Source organism: Symphodus melops (assembly GCF_947650265.1).
Source record: "Symphodus melops genome assembly, chromosome: 4".
NCBI lineage: Eukaryota > Metazoa > Chordata > Actinopteri > Labriformes > Labridae > Symphodus > Symphodus melops.
Window position 1 is genome coordinate 18694095 of NC_136694.1, and position 16831 is coordinate 18710925.

The 16831-nt window shown below is 38.2% G+C and overlaps 3 protein-coding genes and 1 long non-coding RNA gene across 7 annotated transcripts; 2 read left to right on the forward strand and 2 right to left on the reverse strand.

Annotated features, from left to right (window-relative positions):
- Positions 1 to 3301: 3301 nt before the first annotated feature.
- Positions 3302 to 6320, reverse strand: tusc2b (tumor suppressor 2, mitochondrial calcium regulator b). Its single transcript, XM_079340682.1, has 4 exons — positions 6063 to 6320; positions 4937 to 5185; positions 4203 to 4323; positions 3302 to 4115 (listed from the first exon to the last, which is right to left on the reverse strand). The coding sequence occupies exons 2-4, from the start codon at positions 5083 to 5085 to the stop codon at positions 4050 to 4052; spliced, it is 336 nt and encodes a 111-aa protein (XP_079196808.1). The 5' UTR covers positions 5086 to 5185; positions 6063 to 6320; the 3' UTR covers positions 3302 to 4049.
- Positions 5551 to 7854, forward strand: LOC306821998. The gene is made up of 3 exons (XR_013778846.1): positions 5551 to 5778; positions 7581 to 7619; positions 7770 to 7854. It is a non-coding gene; the product is annotated as an uncharacterized lncRNA (long non-coding RNA).
- rassf1 (Ras association domain family member 1) lies at positions 6892 to 13027 on the reverse strand. Of its 4 annotated transcripts, XM_079340679.1 has the most exons (9): positions 12811 to 13027; positions 12623 to 12723; positions 12089 to 12129; positions 11034 to 11568; positions 9763 to 9887; positions 8434 to 8538; positions 7739 to 8027; positions 7545 to 7660; positions 6892 to 7466 (listed from the first exon to the last, which is right to left on the reverse strand). In XM_079340679.1, the coding sequence occupies exons 4-9, from the start codon at positions 11350 to 11352 to the stop codon at positions 7317 to 7319; spliced, it is 1104 nt and encodes a 367-aa protein (XP_079196805.1). In that variant the 5' UTR covers positions 11353 to 11568; positions 12089 to 12129; positions 12623 to 12723; positions 12811 to 13027; the 3' UTR covers positions 6892 to 7316. The 4 variants fall into 4 exon arrangements, with proteins under 4 accessions (XP_079196805.1, XP_079196806.1, XP_079196804.1 ...); XM_079340680.1 differs by lacking the exon at positions 12089 to 12129 and having other exon boundaries at positions 12623 to 12719; XM_079340678.1 differs by lacking the exon at positions 12089 to 12129.
- Positions 13028 to 14422: 1395 nt separating this feature from the next.
- cyb561d2 (cytochrome b561 family, member D2) lies at positions 14423 to 15830 on the forward strand. The gene is made up of 3 exons (XM_079340443.1): positions 14423 to 14796; positions 14888 to 14925; positions 15161 to 15830. The coding sequence occupies exons 1-3, from the start codon at positions 14664 to 14666 to the stop codon at positions 15662 to 15664; spliced, it is 675 nt and encodes a 224-aa protein (XP_079196569.1). The 5' UTR covers positions 14423 to 14663; the 3' UTR covers positions 15665 to 15830.
- Positions 15831 to 16831: the final 1001 nt, after the last annotated feature.

Sequence of the window (16831 nt, forward strand, 5' to 3'; positions counted from 1 at the left end):
AACACCTGGTTCAGCATGCTCCCTATAGCTGAAAGTAGTTGTATACCGTTAGAAATATATCTTGAATTTACATAGTATATTTACATAGTTTACTCTGTATATTGTTACTTACAATACATTTTTTGTATTTTGTGTTACATTTTTGATCTTTATTTTGTACTATTATTGTATATGCTGCTGGAACCTAAATTTCCTGAGGGAGTCATCCCAAAGGATCAATAAAGTTTAGTCTAAGTCTAAGACTCAGTTGACTTCAGATCATTTGGCCTCCAAAGAGGAGCTTTAATGAGATCTTATGCAACACACCCAGTCTACTTTTATTCCCAAACAGCAATAGATTAGACATTAAGAATGTCATAAAAGCAATGCTTCAGTTCTGGTTCACATTTTTACCTTGCATCTTTTGTTCTAAGTGACCATGGTCACAACTGTAGCCCCCTCGTGATAATGTTTTATGATAAAACTGCAATGGTTACATTTTCAAAAATAAAGTTGGTTTTGATAACTGTCATACTCACCTGTTTTGTTCAGCTCATGTCACTTACCAGCAATTGTTTTGTCTCTAATCTCCAGGTGAAAGTCGATCAATCAAGCTGATCCGGATTCAAACAGGAATGCTTGTTATTCTGTTCCATTGTCAAACTCAAAGAAGTAAGCAGTTGTTAATTCTGTGTTGAAGTCCAACACTGACAGCTACTTAAATATCCTGTGGGCTCCTCCCCTGTCTGAGATCTAGTGAACACACATGGGCAGACCACGCACCATAGGACTTTACCGTTTCCCTTTTTTTAATAAAGAGTTGTCTGAGGAACATTTTATCTCTCACATAACGAATTCAGTTGAGCCACATTCAAAACTTCAAGTATTGGTTTATTGTCATTGACAGTTTTCTTTTTTCAACCTGTATTTAGTTAATAAGATTCACTTTTGGTCACCATCAGCTCCTGTGAGCTGTTTCTTTTTAAAATGTACTGTTATACTGTAAATATACTGTTAATATTATTATTAGACATTATTTGACTAAGTTTCTCCCATCTTCTTCAAGCACTCTTCTAAAAGGATACCTGGCAAAAAAACCAGCAGCACTGAGTTACAACAATGACTTAAGAGGCAAACATTACGTTTACAGAAACATTCAATTGATCAGGGAAAGTGTTTGTAAAGGACAGCCAGGAATTCATGGAATTAGCCACTGTTTTAAAAAACTTGAAAAATGTTTTAGTTGTTAAATTTAAGATCAGTTTGTAGATAGTTCCATGCAATATTAAATTAACCTACTTTTCCAACTGAGTTCAACACACCAGTGGATCAACACATTGCACAGAGAATAGAGGTAGGGCCTTTATTGAATGATTTATAAGAGATATGTTTGGATCATGAAGGGCAACGTCCCAGTAAGCGTTTTACTGTGACAGTGAAAGACATACCAACTGCTGCTTTGTCACGCACAATTTTACAAGACACCTGGAAGTGCATGCTGGTCATTTAAACAGAGCCATAATAAGCTTCAGGGAAATCATGTGATGGTTTGTTGAGGACACTATGTTCTTTTAGTGTCGTGTATTAAAGACAAACATCTCACAGAGGGTCCTCCAATTGTCTCAAAAAGACGTCACTAATGTCACCTCAACACAGGGATCTGCTATGGCAATGCTTGTGTTTGCATCATTATAATAGTTTGATGAACACATACAAAATACATATTTGCATCACCTGATAAAGTAATTAGCAGTTTCAGCTGGTTGGTAGCTTTTTGTTTTAAATGGATTTGATACAAAACATTCTGGTAAGCTCTGTTTGCACTTTAAGAAAACATTCAAAGAGCTTATACAGTGCATAGATAATTCAGCTGACTTATCCCAAGTTATTCTTGATTTCCTTCATTGGTTTCCCACATCAAACACAGCCACTTCATGCAGCTCTATATAATGTGAAAGAATCCACAAATTAATTGTAATGACATGGTAAAACACTGTAATGGTTCCAGTGACTAGAACCTCAATATGTGATCAAACGTCCTAAAATGTTCCCAGACTTTGGTCAGCAGACCCAAAGGGGCCGGCTGGTGGTTTGCTGACTGTCTTTATTTTCTGTTCACTCCAATAGTGCAGAACATGCTATGGTCTTGCATATTATTACAGCTTTGTAAAAGTAAACAACAAAAAGTAATTGTAGCGTCATGTCTCCCACAGACTCAGCTGAAATAAGGTGCTTGCCCAGAGATAAAAGAGCACAAAAACCTGTGCCGAGCAAAATCGTTTCATAGAGGCAATAAAGTGGAGGGGATTTTGGCACAGCCTTCTTTATCCTCCAAGGAGAACAATATCAAATAGCTTTGGACAAGAGCCTTTCCCATGGAGACTGCAGTGATGGCATTCACTTCTTCCTTAACTTCATTAGCAGATACACATACTGTACATCACTTTCCAACAATGCATAGGAGAAAAAAAAAACGTAATTTCCTGTGCAGTCTTTTTATTTCATTACAGGTGGAGGTCAGACGCTTTATTTCCATTACATGGGTGAACAGATGCCGTCAGTTCATCTAAGGGACTTGTATGAAAAGCTGAATTCTTTGTCCTAATTACACAGTTCGACAAATAGCTCTCATGGGCTTGCCACTAATTGTCTTAACAATTGACAAGCCACATTTGATATGTATGATATATATGAAAAGAGTTGTCCACTACTATGTTCCTTAATCTTTGTTATGACTACAAATTACCAGCTGCCCCATAAAGAAAGCTCAGATCTGAAATATAAATAAAAATAATTTCTCTAAGGTGGTTCAACTTTGGATGTCTTCTGAATATTCAGAATGGGACATTTCAGGCCGTGCAGGTGTTTAGAGAAGCATTGCTCCCCATCTATTAAAACTTCATTTGAACTGATATGTAGATAGGTGGGTATACATGCCATTTTGCTGCTATTCTTTATGATACCAAATGACTAGAAATTTGTATTTTTAGTTTATAGTACTATTATGGTTGTATGTTTAATGTGAAAAAGAAACAAATAATTTAATGAGTAAAAACTCTGAGTTATATAAAAAAATGAAATCAGATATTTAGATAAGCAGTTACTTTGCATTTGTAAGTCCTAAAGGTTGCTTTAACTTCTGAAACAGGAGACAAAAACAGACATCTTTGGTCCTGTTATAGTGTTTGGATGAGCGACCTCACCTGTTTGAAAGGTATTGTGTAAAGATGTCTATAAATATTTTTGGACAGCTAGTATTTACTAGCTCTTAAATGCGCTATTCAACTGTCGTACACCAACACAAAAGAGCACCATGACACAGTTTAGCATTTTGAAATTGTAATTAAAAAACAGTTATAATAAATTAAAAGTGAAACGGAGTATGCTGAAGCAGCAAAGGAAACAACAGGATGTCTCACGAGACCCACTGCTGCTGTGTACATGAGTGGCTCTGAGGTCATTGAAGCCAGTCCACCATACTACTACTATGTGACATGAATCCACATCAGAATTTGTCGCCCACTGATTGTCAACACTTTAGACTATTACTGATAAGCAGATACTGTCTCATGCATAATAAAGCAAGTCGTCATGGTGTCACAAAAATTAAAGTGTGCACTTTAACTTTCCAGCTCTTTGTATGACCATGAAAAAACAAAAAAACAAAAAAAACATGTCACATTCTTTTCAAACTTCTCGAGTTCAATTAATTAACTCATTTAACATTCTGCAGCAAAACATCCTGGACTCGGACACATTACATCCTGTGCCTGCACACGCTCACACTTACATGCATACAAACCATGAACTGTATAAGGGGTAGGTCTCGCCAACTTGGCACCCTTCTAGATCTCCATTGATGACCTATTTTGTGTCTAGCTGCACACAAGCCAAAAACATATCACATGCAGAGGCTCAGCACACATTTTGCAACAGCCTATCCACATAAGGGCATCAAATACATCAAGAGATCATGTTATTGTTAAAAGGTGGTTCAGGCATCCAGCTGCAGGGGAAAGCACTGGACGGAGTTGACGCAGTGACGAGTCCAAGACGCTTCTCAGACATCATCAGGCTTCACAGAGGACAACTGGGAAATCTACATGGATGCAAGGGTGGTCCAGCTTTATAATTCCCTAAAAGATACAAAAAGGTATTAGTATGTGGACTGCTCACAAAGAGGGTTAGCTGGTGCTTACTCGAGGTCAGATGAAGTGCCTCACCTGAGGTGTGAGGTTTTTCTGAATCCTCTTCAGCTTTGCTCTTTTACGTCCATTTTTTGTCACAATTGTCTCTTCATAGAATTCATGGGCCAAGTCGCCGTCTTCATCAAAAAACAAAGAGCTACAAGCAGAGAGAACAGAATAATTATCAATCCATACATTATATGACTGTGTGTATCCTTCAGTGTACTCTATAAGAGCAGGTGGTTTACAATAATAAAAGATATGGAACAGATATTAAAGAATTGTGTCAATGACTTTTGGCAACATGGTGAAAAGTAAAGCACGACACACGCAAGCACAAAAAAACATTAACAACCCAGTTTACATTTAGCTGTTAAAGACAGAAAAAATAAAGAAATCAAATGAGCGGTCTATGCATTACTCGGCAACAAGAATTTGCTAAGGGTGGGTCACAAATGCTGGGCAAACACAGTAAATGTGAAGGCTAATGTTACCCAAAGATAAAAAAAAAAAAAACACATGGTGACAGCGTGGGAGTTTACTGTGCAAACATATGCTTCATTTTGTTTTAAACAAGCAGATCATACAACTCTAGTCCCATGGTTAATCGATGCATGTATAGTGTCTGCACATCCTCTTTTACAGACTACTTAAAGACATATGAACCTCAAACTAATCTAAATGTAACAAAATGTAGTTTTTTGCAGTATACAGTGAAAATGAATATGAATCTTAAGGCAATATAAATCACACCTGGACGCCACACTTACCTTCGTCTTGTAAACACAAATGGTGTTGCACCAGCAAAACTTCGAGCTCTCGCCAGTGACTGCTCGTTTCCATCTTTGGTGGGATCGTCTGTACTACCTGAGCCAGAAAAAGGCCAAAATCCTTTGGATTTGGAGCCACTGCCACCCATCTTCAGCTGCAGCACATTATTTTCTTGGGTCTTAGGACTGCCAGTAGTGTTACAGCGTTACTGTGCCAGATTAAAACATACAACTTCCAGGCAACAGATCCTATGAAAATGGACACATTAAAGGGAGGAGATTACATTACAGTTGTTACAGTCAATACATAACACACCCTCCACCCCATATTATCATACTAATTCACAGTCAGGAAGCAGGACAAATTACACGTGTGGCTAATCACAAGAAATGGGTTTTTTTCTTCCGCAGACTGGAAAAGTGGAAGCAGGGTAATAAAATTCTGCTGTCCTGTTTGCTGCTGTAACACTGTCAGGTTCTCCCTTTGCATAATGAATAAAGGATTATCTTATTTTACAGTCTATTGCTACAACACACTGTAATGTGCAGTGTGCTGTATTAAAAAAAAATACAGTGTGCCACATACATTAATATCTCAATTATCTGTACCCATTCTGTTTATGTCCATCTATATGAAAGACAGCCTGGAAGAAAAAGTCCAGCCTGAGGCCCAGTTCATTATAATAACAATGTGTAGAATTGTTACACAATGTAAAAGACTTTTTACGTGACATTGACAATTTAACATTACATTAACTCAAAGCCTGCCAGGAACCTCAAGGCTGACAACTCTCTCATCATAGCAGATTTAATTTGTATTTCAGACAATGACCATATTAAAGGTTAGTGAGTCCTATGTTTCTAGAACTATCGGTAGCAGCATAGCTACAACAGGAGGCTAACTTTCCTCGACAACACTGAGAAAATAGTTTTTGCGTTGCAGTCATTGGATAACATGTGTCCTGCTGTTAGCACTATCATTAATAAAAACACAGTTAAAACACTCGTTTACTGTCATTAGCCAGGTCAACATGTTTTTTATCCTTTAGCGACCATGCTCATCGTTAACATTAGCTTGTATGACAACAGCTATTTGTCTCTTTAGCTAAACTCGTTGAAAACATACCTAAAGTGTGGTTTGCTGTGTTCGCAGCTGTGATATTTTGTCTTTGATAAATTGTTGTCGTGGTTGCTCGTTTAATATCTTAACGACAAGCAGACCTCACAAATCACACGACAAATGCTAGCTCTGTGTGCTAACCATCGTTGATCTTCGTCTTGTCTTTTCCCTGTGTAGGCTAGTGAAAAGGTTTTGGTGAGCTAACGCCACCACATGGTCCGGAGTGTGAAGTTATATAACTATAAGGACTCTGAGCTGTTAGGAGTGGTGGGTAAACATCGAACAACATGTCCCATTATACTATATTATCATGGTGTGACAATATGATACACAAGAGGGGGAAAAAAGTGAATGGACAGCTGCTATCCCTTTGAGGTCTTCCTGCAGTTTGTCATTGCTATGTGCTGGTCCCCTTTTTGACTAAATTAAAGGGTTAGTTAGAGTGTTCTGACTTTCATGGGCCACAATTTTGAACTATCCTGATGTACTAAAAAGTTTCATTAACACTAAAACACAAACACAGTGGTGCTGTGGTTAGGGCTGCTGCCTTACAGAGTGAAGGTCCATAGTATAGTTAGGATCCATTGAGTACCCGGAAGGAGAAAGGGACAGAGAATGCAACTGAAAGGAACAAGTTTTGAAGGAAAGATCCTCTCCACCCCTGTCTGAAAGGGAAGCTTCAAGAACAAAAGTGCAATGTTGGAGGCCTAGGTATAGTAATTGTGTGGGGTTGGCTTGGGCCAATTCCTGCTAACACGGCTGGTGGCTGGTGTAAAACATGGACTGTCTGAAAAAAATCATATGTACATATGAATAAAACAAATGCAGCATTGAATCATTGTCTTCAGTTTATTAGGTAATTAGATAACAGAAATAGATTTCACAGGTTCATTAAAGTGCAAACATTTAAAGACATGATATAAATGAAGCCAGATATTCCCTGATAAATGACCGGAACTACAAAAAATTGCTGATAATAAAACTATAAATATTCCTACCAAGCAGCATGTGTTTCAACAGGGAGCTGCATCCAATTGCTTTCGAGATAAACATTTTTCGAATCCCCATTTACTCAACTCAAGTTGCTCTGCTTGCACAGAATTAGCAGGGTCTATCCCGTTCCCTATAATTGTAACAGTAGTATCCCTGCTTCTTAAACATGTCATTGTCAGAGCTCTTTCCTTCCCTTTCACATCCCTGATCAATGATTCAATACATCATACTGTTCTTCATGTTTATATATGAAAAATAGCCAAAAAGTCAACCAGGAGTAGTAATCCTCGCCATTGCCTGCTTCATTGTGTCTCGAGCAAGAGCGTAGCGCTTCACAATCTGACGCACATGTTCCTCTTCCTCTCGCTGCAGGATTCGCAGAAAGTTGCACAGCTCAGGAAAGCTAAAAGCATCCCACTGTGGAGGAGAGTCATTTTACATTAAAAGCAGCAGCACGGGACTTTTCATATAATGTAAAGTTTATGTAAAACTTACATTGACTTCTCCTGTCTCATTCTCTTTCAAAACCAGAGTCAAGACTTTTTCACTGGGACCAGCACACAAGCGCAGGTACAGGGGACACTCTTCATCAGACAGTTTACGCATGTACACTGAAAGAAGTTAAATGAAGTATTTTTAGGATAATAAACAGAGCTAACATTTTGTCTGTGCATTATTGAGGACTGTACCTTGACTTTGTCTCTCGGTGCGTTCAAACAGGGCAAACTTGGCCGGGTTGTCCACCACGGTGAACTTGTTGAGCAATGCCTCGATCACTTCCCTTACACGTGTCTGGGAGCTTATATGCAGGTGCTTGGCGGTGTCTTTGGGCAGGTAGAAAGAAGTCCGTCTTTTCAACCATCCACACTGCTCATCTTCCTCCTGTGTGGAGCTCAGGCTCTGACGAGGAGGGAGGGAGATTGGGCGGACCAACTGAAAGTGGACTTTGATAAAACCAGTGTAAGACCCGTCTTTATTCTGTATGGAGGACAGGATTATCTTGTAAAGATGGGAGACAAGTGTTCTCATATAATAACAACAAAGTCTGCCGAGTACTATGTAAGAGAAAAAAACTAAAGAAACAAACCACTGTGTGCACACCCGATCAAAATGCAAACAGGTGCAGGACAAGAAATGTACTGACTGCAAAAAGGTCGACATACAGTTCAACTCCCAAAGGGCAATTTCATTTAATCCGTCTTCAAGATCTGCTGTGTGTTCAATAAAATTGCATATTGGGAGCTGAACAGTGTGAGGACCTCTTTCCTTTTTTTGGCAAAGTATTATATGCTAATAGAACGAAGTTAAGAACAAAAGTACAATATGCTTTATTAAATGTTCAGAAAGAATAATATAGAATAAAATAAGGGTACTAATCACTCACCACCACCATGTAGAGATTGCTGTTGATCTGTGCATTGTACTCCTTAATCTTGTGTTGAATCTCACTGACAGACAACTTCTGCTGAGAACAATCGACCGGCTCATCCTGAAAGAGAAAAGATTACAGTCCAGTACATCAGATAGGTTACATGATGACAGAGATGAAAGATGTAGGAACAGAAAAATACATGATTCGACTGAATGAACCCAAATGATAAAATACAATAGCCTCACCTCATATTTACTGCCTTTCTGAAAGAAAGACGCGTATGCAGTAAAATATTGTTCCTGCTCTGAGCTGCTGTCCTCCTGACTACAGAACGTGTCCCTTTCAGCACTCCCCCTTGTCATCTTGAGCTTCAGATAGGTAAGAATGACAATTCCTGGTAATCTCCTTTTTTGTCAATATGCGTTCCAAAAACCAAAGAATAATTTCTCAAGTTTGATCATAAAATATCCAACTTCTTGTGTATCTCTAGTCTGTCTGGGGATTTCTGCCTACTGAATACTTTGGGCTCTTTTGACCTCAACATTTCCATTTGCCCCTCCCTGACCATAAAACCTAACAAAGATGTTGCAAGGCCAGTTTAAACTCACTGACAGATCTTCTCGAATTATCATAAGTGCAAAACTTTCACCTGACGTTCTCGTTCTTTTGGGTTCATTTGTTAGGATTAAATGTATTTTTTTTATTGAAATACTTGACAATAAAGAAGCTCCACTAGTAACTTAATTCATTGTAGTGTTCTGGTACATTTTACATTCTGTTAGTGAGACAATCATTTAGAGACTCAAAATATGACAAGGATGGAAACAGACGCTGAAAAAAGGTAAAAGAATCCTTAAATTTGAGTTAACCTCAGCTGGTCCACAGACGTCTGTTGTTGCAGATTTAGTGGTTCTGAAATAAGGACAGCTGTTTTATTGTGAAGTTGTTAAGTCATCCCTTCCCTCAACTCTCTCCTAAATTACTTTTTCTATAGATGCCTCGACAATGAGGCGGTAATAAAACCAGTATCTTTAAGCACATATGGCACACTAATACCCTCTGGATACCAGTTGACATTCCAGTAGCATCCATCTGCTGTGACGTGCACTCCTACACAATAAGAGCATAGTGTATCGTGTGCTAAAGTACACTTCATTTTCTTTTTTATAAAGGTTAACTGTTTTTTTTTTACAGTCAAATTACGTTTTATGCAGAGAATTATCTTCAAAGGAGTTACTTTTTTTTAATTAATTTTTTTTACAACAAACAAGCCTACTGTATGAGCCTAGCTTTATCAACACGTGTGTTGATCAAATGTGTGTTTGTAGCCTCTATCCTCACCACATTTGTGTCAGTCTCGATGGCGTCGACAGAGAAATCTTCTTGGCCTGTTAATAAACGTCCATCTGTGCTGCAGTCCAGCTGGATGAATGGTCGGCAGCGGTAGTGACAAGTATAACTGCAGTCTGAAAGGAACAGGGAGTTCTCACCATTAGTAGGTCAACATACGCTTGAGTGCACTACTGTGGTTTGGAATTTATGAAAACATGAAATGGTTTCTATCAAAATGAGTGATGTTTGACATTTACTGGGAAATTAATCAGTTTCATCAGTCTAATTAAATTTGTGGGGGGGTGGGGGGGCTAATGACTTGAGATATACAACTACATTCCCAGGAACTGTGAACGACCATGAAGCTTCCCAGAACTTCCTACAGATTTAAAAAAAACCTATGTGATAAAGTTTCCAAAGAATGGAAGAATAACAAGAGCATCCTGCGCTCAAGTGAGAATGGAAAGTGAAAACCTAACACAAGGCTCTGTGCTTTTTAAATGGACGTAACTTCTTTATGTATGTGTCTGGTTACAGAGCAGATCTGAGTCCTTCTTTAGAACTTTACGTTTAAAATGAGGACCTTTTGGATTATTTCTTGAAAAGTTACTGATTTATATAAATACCTGCTTTCCATTGTGGACCACAACATTGTTTATTTCAACCCGGTACAAATCATGATGATTCAATACTGATGTACTGTATGTCAGTCTGTCAGATGAATATTTAGTGGCTGGTCAGATGTAATTGCTTTTAGTTCAGAGTCATGGGTTAAAACATAAAGAACTCTAAGTTTGGTTGTATTTTGGTGCTGAGCTTTTTTCTTTGTTGATCTTGTCCTTACAAAAAGATCATCCTGCTTTCTTTTAACATTTCTTTCTTTTAACACTTGACTGTTTCTCTCACTGAATAATTTCAACTGTATGCTGTTAATCTCCATGCCTGACACCTCCCCCACAGCAGTGCTTATAGACATTAAAAGTAGATAGAAATAATCATTCTTTTCATTCTGCATCAGCATTACTTAAAAGTGATAAAATAAAAACTATTCATAGGAGCTTTAACTTTATTAAGCGTTGTGTCTGTGATTGAATCAGAACTGAACGACTTTCCCAATCTTCCCAAGAGGTAAATACTGTGGGACTACTTCCAGCCGTGAATCAATAGGCCATAGTACATTGCCTTTCATTCATTTTCGGTTTGTTAAAAACATGCAAATTATAGAATCTTACCAAACTTTTAAACAAATTAAAATAAGTTCACATGGAAGAGGAACTTACTTGTGCAGCGCACACTTTGCTGGTAAAGCCCCCAGATGAATTCTCCACACAGGTCACACCAGGTCAGATGAGTGTAACTGTAAGGCTGAAAGTCATGACCCTCTCCAGCCTCTCCTGTTTGACAGTGGGATGTCTCGATGCTGACACTTTCTCCTACCAGGCGGACGACATGGAAGTGACTCGTCTGAACCGGGTTTATAGGGGACGGTGCTTTGTGGGCTGCAGGAGCAGCCAGCTCAATGGAATCACATATACTGAGGTCCTTAAGCTCGATCAGCTCACATTTAGACATCCTGAGATACACACGCTGGCATGTCATGTAAGCCTTCACTGTCCATGAGTTAGCAATATGTGCATCCAGATGGGTGTGCAAACATCATGAATGAAGAAATATGCAATCCTGATGAGGGGGGGTCAGTCTCAAGTGAAATGTACACAGTTTGGACCTAAAGGCAGCAGGTCACAGTTCTGATTCAGTCTCCTTACAGAGACATGTGATGAGCAGAAGAAGAGGTGATCCATACGTTTTTAGCACCTGCAAGGCATGAAAAAACATTTGTATTTTTGGCTCATTTTTAAATAACGTGTTTGTAACAATAATCATCATAAAATCAATGTGCATGCGGCTGTGTGGTATGAGCGTTGCAAACAGCAAAGCAAAAGATTAACCTTTGATAACTGATGGCAGGAGTCATACGATTATAATAAAATGTGGGTCAAAATGTTTCATTTAATCCTGTGCAAGCCTGTGTGATCATTTAAACTGCTGTTCTGTTTGAGAAACTGCATTTTGCATAGTTTAGAGGAGCATCCTCCAAAATACAAACACAGAAGTTATAGGCTTTATGAATTCTGAGAAACTTCAGAATGCATTCTGGCGACAAGATGGACATAAAAATCCCATGAAGCCTTTAAACGTCGAATAACATACAATAACAAAATGTGCAGATGTAAAGAAGTCCTTTAGTTGACATCTGATTTCATTTTATTTTACAATTCGACTTGTATATTAACATTTGTTTTCATTAAAAAAAATATGATGGAATATATTTTACCTTGAGGAGTGTTTCGGTACAATGGGCTTCAAAACACATCACTAAAAATAGAAATGAGTGTGTAATATTAGTCCCTAGCTTTAAAAAAACATTTGTTATCAAGGGTCATACGGCCTACTTGTAGCACCTTGAGATTTTCTTTTAAATGTAAGGTGCGCTACAAATACAATTTATTATTATTATTATTATTATTATTATTATTAAATACTTCCACTGCTGGTGAAAGATGGACTAGCAGGACTGAAATATCCACAAACACTTTCTGACAGAAAGCCCAATGTTATGGACTGTAGTGCTATAAATCCATCACAAGACTGTGCATATTATCAGGTAGCCTACATCAGAAACTTGGCTCAATTTAAATTCCCATGGAGCTTCATTGTGACTTGAATATGAACAACCCGGGGCTCTATCTGCCAACTGGGTCACCACACGGCGCAATTATCCACACAGGGCAACAAGAACACATTGTAACGGGGACAATCCGTGCATTTTAAAAGGATTTATAGTCATTCTTGTTCACATAAATCTTACCATTTTGGGCTTGATGATCTAGAAATCCATTTGGTTCCATAATTTCTCATGTGTTGCAAAAGCAGTTCAGTCTGTAACGGGACAGCCCGGGTTAATCCTGTCTGAAACGGGACGACAAGTTTATTGGATGTGACACCAGAAGGTATCTTCAATGACCGGCAAACTGGTAACAAAAAACAAAACCTTACCTTGTTCAAATCTTTCACGGCACGTGTTGCGAAAGAGGGTTGGAGAGTGAAAGGCAGTTTGTAGTTTGTATTAACAGAGAACTGTCACTCGCAGCAAACACGCACTTCAGTTTGCGCATGCACTTTGTGACTGTGGGATTACTGTTTAATCCTGTGTGTGTTTTGGAGCATCCTGGGGGAGGCTCCACAGGAGGAATCCCCTCTACCACTAAAAATGCACCTCCATAGAAACCAACATTAGAACTTCCTAATGATTCACCAGCCATAAAAAATATTAATTAGCCTACAATTTTTGAATTGTGAATCAGTGCATTAAAAATCAGTTGAACGTAATTTCAAAACGCCTTTTTTAAATCCTCCTAATAATAATTAAAAAAAAGCATAGATAATAATGAAAAAAAAATAATGCAACACAAAATGTTTGCACTGGATTTTTAAAAATATTGATTGATAAAGATTGTAGGGTTTGTTTGAACACAATTAATGCATAGGCCATTTTGGCTATGACCAAACAAAAAAGGTAGAACTACGTCTATGGGCAGTCTTTCAATGTTGCTTCAATATGGGGAACAGATGAAGTCCCTCCTTACTCATAATAACGGCCACTTTCTCTTTTGCTTAAGTCATCAGTTTTAACACTTTTAGTTGAGAGAAAAATACAAGATCTCACGGAAAGGTCATTATTCATGACTCATACCACTAAACTCCCTTTTGGTAAATGTTTAAGATATAGGGTCAAATTGTTAGATAGCCATACTAACCCTAACCCTAACAAATTAATAATATTTTTCAAATTGTTCACATTTTATTGGAAAACACCTTATCGAAAGAAAGACAATGATTGAAGATGTCTTACTGAATGTTATATTTTAGTGTCAAGATCACATCAGGAATCCTGCAAGTCTTTTTTCTCTGAGAAAAAAAGATCTAAATTTACTGTGAAACAGCATTTTAGAGAGATAAATATAGACACAGAGGGAGAGAGGGATTTCCTGAATGAACATGTTGTTTTCTTGTGCTGTGCATGCTGCCAGTGTGCTGTGTGTGGTGACCATGCACAGTCACAAGCTTAGAGTAATTGGAGCACAATAACCAACGATCAGCTGACCAGTGATTGTCCACTGAGATCTTGGATATGGAATGGTTGGTATTTCTCTGAGACATCACTTGCTTAACCTGCAACTGGCTTGCGTGTTGTTGTTGTCGTTGTTGTGTTTTTTTTTAACCTTAAGTAAGTAACCCCCCCCCTTTTTTTTTTTAAATATATGTGGGAAATGTTACTGGGACTTGGAGGCATCCACGTCACCGAGAAGTAAAAGTATAAAAACAACAACAATAAGCACAGACCATTTCCTTTTATTCTGGTTTCAAAGTAAAAGCTTAAGAGAGTTAAAACGTTCGTAAATGTGTTTACACTACCTTAATTAATGAAGGCGCAAAAGCCAAAAAAAAATGTTTAAATCATGATAATTGGGCCCCTACAGTCAGTAATCAAATAGTGCTGACTACAGCTAGTCGGTGCAGTTTACTTTGAGGTAGCTCAGCTGTTTATGTTTAATGGTTAAATAATACTTTATTTTGAAAATAAAAAAAGAGCCCAACTACAACCGGAGGTTCTACTTTCCCCCTTTATATTGAGCTTGCTTGAAAACAGAAACGATTTTGCTTCAACTAACTTGTATGAGACAGTGATTAGTTAACATCTCTTTCTGTTTAATAACCAGCTTTTCATTTACAATCAAAACATCTGAGCCTCCCTCGACTGGTTTACGCTCAGCACTTCCGGGTCTGTTTGGAGGAGTTCACTCTAGGTGAAAGGCTGGCGTGTTAAGCTGATATTCATTGACTTTAACATGGTTCTCAGCAAAGACACTGAAGCTGAGCAACGGGTTTACGGTTTTACCAGAACCGTCTCCGCAGTTCTGACACATCTGATCTGCATCTCGTTCACTGTATTCATTACTGTTTTGTCCCGACCGGGTTCAAGTGAGTGTTACCAAAGTTCAAACATCTTAATGTCACTTCGTCTTCAAGCATCAGTTTTTAAATTTTTACTCCTGTATGTGTTTTATTTTAGGTTTGTTTTCCTGGCACCCATTCTTAATGACACTAGCAGTAAGTTCGATGTTTCAAATAAGCTCATCAAACAACCCAAGTTAAAATCAGTTAGCATATTGGTTTGTCAACATTAGGGTAAGTTGCAGAGTGATTGCAAAAGTGATTAGAAATTAAAAAAAATATATAGTTAACAATAAAAAAAAAGAAGATAAAATTGAACTTTTTACATTGCAGACTAATCAATAAATCAATCAAACTAACGGTCCTATTTATGTTCCATGTTTTCCACCAGTTCTCCTTATTCATGACAGAAGCAATACTCCTCTTCTCGCCTCATGGCTCCCCCATCAAAAGATTACCACACAAGTCCAAAGGCCGTGTTCATTGGATTCTGCAGTGCATCTGTGTGTCAAGTGCGGTCCTGGGCTTGGCAGTCATCTTTTACAACAAGCACTTGAATGATAAACCCCACTTCACCTCATGGCATGGTTTTCTGGGGCTGATCACAGTGTGTGTGGTGGGCCTTCAGTCTTTGGCAGCTGTACCTCTCATCTACCACTCTCTGGCCAAAGGCTGGTCCCTGGCTAAACTCAAACGCTACCACGCAGCATCAGGACTGGTCACGTACCTGCTGGGCAGTGCCAGCCTGCTGCTCGGTCTCTGCTCTGCCTGGTTCACTGCGTCTGTGAGCGGATACGCCTGGTACCTGTCAGCACTGTGCCCTGCCCTCACTGCCTTTGTTATGATGAGCCAAGTCACCAGTGCCTATGTGGCTAAGAAAAGGCTTCAGTCCTGAGAGGAGACACCATTTCAACCCTTATACAAGAAAATCACGACATGCAAGGTTTGCCAACAAGACTGAACTTTTTAGGCACATGCATTGGATGGATTTACACAGCAGTAAAATGAGAGATGAGATAATGAATATGTTTTATTAATTAAAAAATATATGTTTTTCCTTCCATGGCTATCCTGCAGTTTTATTGAGGTCATAGAGAGAGAATGTCCTGCATTTCCTTTTTTATGCAGGAATTCGGTAGGGATCACACGCGACCATCATTTCACACTTACGGGTATATTGCACATTTTGTTTTTCTTTTGTGGTTTCTGATTATTTAAGCAATGCAGAAGTAGATTATGACCGAAACATTGTGAGATAAATGATGTTCCCTTCAGCCTCCACTGTACTTTGTGTGTTGGGGGAATAAGCAGATGTTAGCATGTGAATTACAACATGATAAATATTTCACCTGCTAGACATCAATTTGGTCTCAATGGCCCTTAAAGCTGCATGGCTGTAACCTCTGAGACATGATTTAGGCTTAATTTGTACAATATTGACTGAGTTGAGGGAAAACAAATAATCAAATTGCAATAATATTCAAGGGTTACAGCTGCATTTGGTAATATCGTTTCCACATAATTACAACGCTTGCATGTCACATATTTGAAGCCCCTGTAAATATTTCACAGGGGCTAAATCAGGTTATGAATCGGACTGAGATAAATAGGGATGCCTCTTTGTAACCAATCAAAGCAAACACAATAAAGACTGATTATTTCAATGTTGTAATTTGTGATGCCTTTAACTGCAGATTATCTGTACCTGTGCAGAAAGGGTCCGTGACTGAGAGATCCTGCAAATATTCCAACAGTAGTAAATGTCTTCTCATAGTATTATTTTCCTTGGGAACCAAAATTCCAGCACCCTGATAAATTGTAATGCTTCTGTTTTTCTGTTTTAAATGTATTTATGGTACCTTTTGTGTCCCCTTGACTGAAAATCATTAGAATAACATTAAGTTTGACATTATTTGAATGTGTACTCTCAGCCAGGAAGCAGATATTTGTTGTATTTATTGATTCACTGAATTATATCTTAAATTGCCACGTCCATTTTAACAAAATGTTTGCCCGATAAAAATTTAACTAAAATGTTGCCAATAAATGTTTACAATTTAGA

What these genes read in the sequence shown, in the direction of transcription:
- tusc2b (XM_079340682.1), bottom strand. Translation starts at nt 5,085, where the DNA reads ATGGGTGGCAGTGGCTCCAAATCCAAAGGATTTTGGCCTTTTTCTGGC. An exon ending in TTTGTGTTTACAAGACGAAG is followed by an intron (nt 4,324 to 4,936) that starts GTAAGTGTGGCG and finishes CTCTGCTTGTAG; the next exon opens with CTCTTTGTTTTTTGATGAAG. An exon ending in AGAAAAACCTCACACCTCAG is followed by an intron (nt 4,116 to 4,202) that starts GTGAGGCACTTC and finishes TGTATCTTTTAG; the next exon opens with GGAATTATAAAGCTGGACCA.
- rassf1 (XM_079340681.1), bottom strand. Translation starts at nt 11,352, where the DNA reads ATGACATGCCAGCGTGTGTATCTCAGGATGTCTAAATGTGAGCTGATC. An exon ending in TCGAGACTGACACAAATGTG is followed by an intron (nt 8,539 to 9,762) that starts GTGAGGATAGAG and finishes TTTCTCTTTCAG; the next exon opens with GATGAGCCGGTCGATTGTTC. An exon ending in ATGAGACAGGAGAAGTCAAT is followed by an intron (nt 7,467 to 7,544) that starts GTAAGTTTTACA and finishes TCTCCTCCACAG; the next exon opens with TGGGATGCTTTTAGCTTTCC.
- cyb561d2 (XM_079340443.1), top strand. Translation starts at nt 14,664, where the DNA reads ATGGTTCTCAGCAAAGACACTGAAGCTGAGCAACGGGTTTACGGTTTT. An exon ending in TTTGTCCCGACCGGGTTCAA is followed by an intron (nt 14,797 to 14,887) that starts GTGAGTGTTACC and finishes GTTTTATTTTAG; the next exon opens with GTTTGTTTTCCTGGCACCCA. An exon ending in CATTCTTAATGACACTAGCA is followed by an intron (nt 14,926 to 15,160) that starts GTAAGTTCGATG and finishes GTTTTCCACCAG; the next exon opens with TTCTCCTTATTCATGACAGA.